The sequence below is a fragment of the Gymnoscopelus braueri genome (assembly GCF_963280865.1).
Source record: "Gymnoscopelus braueri genome assembly, chromosome: 22".
NCBI lineage: Eukaryota > Metazoa > Chordata > Actinopteri > Myctophiformes > Myctophidae > Gymnoscopelus > Gymnoscopelus braueri.
In genome coordinates this window covers 43366915-43372914 of record NC_137624.1, presented here as the reverse complement: position 1 = coordinate 43372914, position 6000 = coordinate 43366915, and the positions used below count along the sequence as shown (strand labels likewise).

At 45.3% G+C, this 6000-nt stretch overlaps 1 protein-coding gene across 1 annotated transcript in view; it reads left to right on the top strand.

Moving 5' to 3' along the window:
* Positions 1-1371: 1371 nt before the first annotated feature.
* LOC308079057 (metal transporter CNNM4) overlaps positions 1372-6000 on the top strand; it is a gene marked incomplete at both ends in the record, with an annotated part of 74544 nt that continues 69915 nt past the window's right edge. Inside the window, 3 exons of the mRNA XM_080420393.1 lie at positions 1372-1617; positions 5034-5116; positions 5252-5688. Coding sequence (XP_080276519.1) covers positions 1372-1617; positions 5034-5116; positions 5252-5688 — 766 coding nt within the window. The remainder of the gene's footprint in view (positions 1618-5033; positions 5117-5251; positions 5689-6000) is intronic.

The window sequence follows — 6000 nt, the reverse complement described above, 5'->3', positions numbered from 1 at the left end:
TGCTGCCCATCAGGTTCCCTGGAATGATGCACAAAAAATTGATGTTGAAAAAAAAAAGATCCCACTTCAAGGGCACCCAGTTTGAGATGCATTATTAGACCATGGACCCCCATTTGATGCATTATTAGACCATGGACCCCCATTTGATGCATTATTAGACCATGGACCCCCATTTGATGCATTATTAGACCATGGACCCCCATTTGATTTCAATGTTTTTCATCTCAGGGGCCACTATCTACAAACCCTCAGTGTTTATTTAAAGGCATAGTAGGATAGTATGTAACTTTGCCCTGTGTTTTCCTGGTGCTTTCACCGTTTGTTTTGGCAGACGCCCAAAAACGACAGTCTGCCAAAACAAACAGTGAAATCATGGATGTCATAATCTCTACTGCTGTTGCCTCACAGTCCTCGTCACTCCTGCCTGTGTTGAAACGGTCACAGTTACTGTAGTGATTCACACCAAATGAAAAAAAGACCAGTCTGTTTATGAGTTGCTGTTGTGTCTGTGTTCAGTGTATATGAGTTGTAGGATATACAGTGTGTCCTGCAGGTAAGGCCATTTATAACAAAAGACTACAATACCCAAGGGACCGACTCCTGTGTAAACAAATCCCATTTCTATAGCAACTTGATATTTAGTTACCAGTCATTCTACTACAGTTATTTAACCCTTAATGCAGACACTATGTAGGTTATTCACTGCATGTCATAGATAGATAGATAGATAGATAGATAGATAGATAGATAGATAGATAGACAGATAGACAGACAGACAGACAGACAGACAGATAGATAGACAGATAGATAGATAGATAGATAGATAGATAGATAGACAGATAGACAGACAGATAGATAGATAGATAGATAGATAGATAGATAGATAGATAGATAGATAGATAGATAGATAGATAGATAGATAGATAGATAGATAGATAGATAGATATATCTTTGTCTCCAGGGTAAACTCTCTATAGTCAGCAGTATTATGTAACCCACTAGCTGTGTCAGCAAAACATAATGTGATGCTCACAAGTCACTACCTACTATTCAGTAGCACACACGCACACCCACGCGTGCGCACACACACACACGCACGCACGCACGCAAACAGGCTCATGATGCACGGACCGCGCGCACACACATGCACGCACGCACGCACGCACGCACGCACGCACGCACGCACGCACGCACACACACACACACACACACACGCACACACACACACACACACACACACAGGTGTCAGTGTGTGATGGTTGGTATAACGGTAACCACCAAGCCCTCATAAAGGGGCGGGGCCTGCATGACGTCACGCCTCGCCTCCACCACTCAGGTCGCGGCTCATGCGCACACAGAGTAGAAACAAACATGGCGACAGAATGCAGCGGACAGCAGCCAGGCTACAGCGTTCTGCCCCTCACTGTGTTCCTATGGAGCCTGGTGGTCGGAGGAGGGGTCCGCGGGGAGGCGGCGTGGGGCCGCGGGGCCGGGGGGTCCGGGGGCCCCGCGGGGGGGTCCGGGGGGTCCGCGGGGGGGGGCCGCAGCCTGGTGCTCGGGATGAGGCTGGAGAGGAGCGACAAGACGGCCGGGACCACTGAGGACGGTGTCATCCAGGTAGGTGTAGCGGTGTGTGTGTGTGTGTGTGTGTGTGTGTGTGTGTGCGTGCGTGTGCGTGTGTGCGTGTGTGTGCGTGCGTGCGTGTGCGTGTGTGTGCGTGCGTGCGTGTGTGTGTGCGTGTGCGTGTGTGTGTGTGCGTGTGTGTGCGTGTGTACATCATGAGCCTGGATGCGTGTGTGTGCTGTCAGTGTTTGTGCGTGTGTGCGTGCGTGTGTGCGTGTATAGTACATCATGAGCCTGGATGCGTGTGTGTGCTGTCAGTGTGTGCTGTCAGTGTGTGTGTGCTGTCAGTGTGTGCTGTGTGTGTGTGTGTGTGTGTGTGTGTGTGTGTGTGTGTGTGTGTGTGTGTGTGTGTGTGTGTGTGTGTGTGTGTGTGTGTGTGGTGTCATGTAGTGTGGTGGGGGTGTTGCTGTGTGTGGGTGTTTCTTCACACAGAACATCCTGACATTCAGACACGATTAGATTCTTTTCACATACATTTATTTATTTTCATGTATTATTGTTTATTCATGCTTCCTTATTGATTCTTTTATGTAATATTACTAATTATTCATTATTACTTATTAATTATGATTCTTTCTATTTATCTCTTTAATTGTTTTATTTTATTTGGGACAGTACAGTAGCTCTGTTTCATAACCTACTGGTCCGATGGTCGTCAAATTATTGGCTTTTAGGAATGCGACAAAAACTAAGAAATATCCATGAATTCACATCTCCATGGGATGACTAATCCATAGAGATGGAAGTCATTTTTTTGGGTGAACTATCTCTTTAACCCTTTAAGGCCTGAAGCCGATTCTACAAATGTCTTCCAAATCCCAACAGTATTCTGAAAAAACGTATATAATATTTTGTTCCAGGGAACCCCCAGAAGCAAAGATTTGAGTTTAAAATGTTCGCTTTAAAATAATATAAATATATTAATTTGCACACATTTTCTCGATAAAATAGCAGATCTACAAGTTCATACTAGCGCGGCACTCGGTGGTGTGTGTGTGTGTGTGTGTGTGTCATACAACTAGGGGTGCAATACCACACTTTGATTGATTGAATACTTTTATTAGTCATACATGTAAACAGCAGGTGGTACGGTAAGATATTAAAGCATAATAACACAAGAAGCCCTGGGGACTTGTTTCCATTGTGGTCCTATATGGTCTTGGGCCCAAGAGCTCATAGGGGGTCCCTAAGAGCTTTATAGGGTGTCCCTAAGAGCTTTATAGGGGGTCCCTAAGAGCTTTATAGGGGGTCCCTAAGCCAGAGAAAATTGTTGCTGTTATTAACTTTTGCTTAGTCATTGCTTAGTCATGTCAATAACAGAGCCCCAAAAGTCCTACTAAACATTCACTTTGTAGATCATCATAATAATCAGGGGCGGCCTTAGTGATCTGGGGGCCCGTTTCAAGAGCTAATATGTGGCCCCCTATGCACCCCCCCAGCCCCAGAATTTTTTTAAATGTTTTTTTTATAAATATTATATAAAATAATATATAATAAATAATATATATTATATATATTATATATTATTATATATAATAAGTATATATATAATATATATTATTATATATATTATATATTATTATATATAATAATAATATATTATAATAAATAATATAATATAAAAACAGTTTATTTTATAAAATAATAATAATAACATTTGAAAAAAAATCTAAAATTTATTTAGAAAAAAAAATAAAAAAATCTAAAAGAAAAATTCTTTTTTTTTTTTTCAAGAAAATTCGGGGGCCCCCTGAGGTTCGGGGCCCGTTTCAATTGAAACGGGTGAAACATAGGAAAGGCCGCCCCTGATAATAATGCCTTGCCTTTGAGTGCATGTTTATCCCATCAGTTAATCCAGGGGTCTTCAAGGTTTTTCAGCCCAAGGACCCCTTAGCTGAGAGACAGATGAAGCAGGGACCCCCCACAACATATTGTATAAAATTGTGTCGCAGATTCAACCTTTTCATAGATTTCATAGATTAGATAGCTTCATAGACTTGTTTGACAGCACTATCATTGTGTAGTGTGTTGTGTTGGATCCATGTTCATGTGTATTTTTCAGACATTCAACCTGCCGAAAATAGCCGATGTGAGCTTGTAGATCTGCTATTTTCGGCTAGTGTTCCCCTCAGAGTAGGGATGCTAGGGTTCAAGTGGTTAATGTAAAAAAAAGGTTCCTATCACACAAAGATTTGGCGGCCCCCCTTTTAGTAACTCTGAGGACCCCCTGTTGAAGACCCCTGAGTCAATCTATAGGACTTTAGCGGGGCATGCAAAAAGCAAAACAGCTTCTCTCTAGAATCCTGTTAAGGTTTAGTCATTGTACCTGCTGGGGTGATATCTTTATACAACCAGATTCTGACAAGTCCCGGAAAAGATGCGCCGTGATTGGCCAGTAGTCACTTTGAGTGGCACTAGGGGCAAACGCTCACCCCAAAAACATGATTCACGATTCTGTGCCTATCGGTACATAACTCAGCACGGCGCTGAGCCGCTTTGGCTCGCTCGAGAGGTGGTGCCTCTCGTGGCTCAAGGCGGATCGCCTCCGCCGCGGTCCAAAACTATACTTTATCGGCAAAAAAATAATAATGTCTGCGGTTGTCGGTAGGCCAATCAGAGGCAGGTGGGGTGGGTCTTTTCTTAAGAGGCAGCCGCGCAGCAACTAGTCAGTTAGACGCGCTGTGATTGGCCAGTAGTCAACGCGATGTGATTGGCCAGTAGTCAAACAGCCCTGCGGAAGAGCCTTGCATTGAGATACCAGTCGCTCCAATGAACTGCAGAGGCCAATGAGGTATCTAGGTTTCTATATCTATGCGCCACCGGACCAGGTGCAGAATCTCGTTTTTTGCATTTAGCCAATCGCAAAGGGAGGCAGGGCGGGGCTTGGTAGAATCTAGTTACCATTAAATAATAGGTGTCTGTTAGGGGTGGGACGATATATCGATATATCGCGATACTTTCTCCCACGATAAATAATCGATATCCTGCCGAAAAATATCGAGATTTTTTTTTTTTTTATTATTTTTTTAAGTTTGTGATACGTTGTTTTTCCTACTCTGTATTTGTGTAATGATGATTTAGAACTGTTTGGTGCTATTTTATGTGTTTATGAATTGAATACAAGGACTATCGTGATATATTGTTGGTGAATTTTCATGCAATATATCGTGATATCGCAATATATCGATATTTTCAGATATCGTGATATATCGTTGGTGAAATGTCTTGCAATATATATCGAATATCGTGATATCGCAATATATCGAACATCGTCGAATATCGTGATATATATTGTTATCGTGGGCCTAATATCGTGATATATATCGTATCGTGAGGTACCCATATCGTCCCACCCCTAGTGTCTGTGCCAGAGGCCCGTTGTCTCACGTCCTCCTCCTACGTGCACCCAGGTGACGGAGGAGAGCACGGTGGAGATGCGCTTCTACGGGCTGAACCTGAACCCGGACACCTGGACACAGATCCGCTTCACCGAGCTCAGCGAGGAGGAGGAGGAGGGGGAGGGGGAGGGCAAGGAGGCAGAGGAAGAGGAGGGGGGCGGGGCCACCAGCGGCGACAACAACAACAACAACGGCAACAACGGCGTCGCGACGGACGCCGGCGCCAACAGGACTTGTGCCGACTTCACCAAGGACATCAACGTGGTGTCGGGGAGCGCCATGACCAACATCACGGGCCGGGGGACCTCGGGGCTCCTCAGCGTCTACGTCAAGCCGCTGCGCAAGAGCGAGGAGCGGAAGGAGTACGCGCTGTGCGCGCTGAGCCAGGACGGCAGCCGCTGGGTGCTGATGGAGGGCAGCCACGGCCGGGTGCTGGTGGTGGAGGAGAAGGGCTCCTTCCTGCCGCTGTGGATGCAGGTCGTCCTCATCACGGTGCTGCTGGTGCTGTCGGGCATGTTCAGCGGCCTGAACCTGGGCCTCATGGCCCTGGACCCCATGGAGCTGAGGGTGGTGCAGAGCTGTGGCACGGACAAGGAGCGGAAGTACGCCCGCAAGATAGAGCCCATCCGCAGCAAGGGGAACTACCTGCTGTGTTCCCTGCTTCTAGGTAAGGCATCGATTAAACCCATTGAGACCTGAAGCCGATTCTACGTGTCTCCTAAATCCCAACAGTTTTCTGAAAAACGTATGTTTCTATATCCGTGGTGCTCAATCTTTTTCATGTCAAGGACCCCCAAAATTATATGTATTTGGCCGCGGACCCCCATCAAAATATTTTGTTCCAGGGACCCCCCAGAAGCAAAGTTTTGAGTTAAAAATGTTCGTTTTAAAAATATATATATTCAAAGATTTGCACACATTTTCCAGATTTTTCAAAAATAGCAGATCTACAAGCTCATAGCGCGGCACTCGGTGCCGC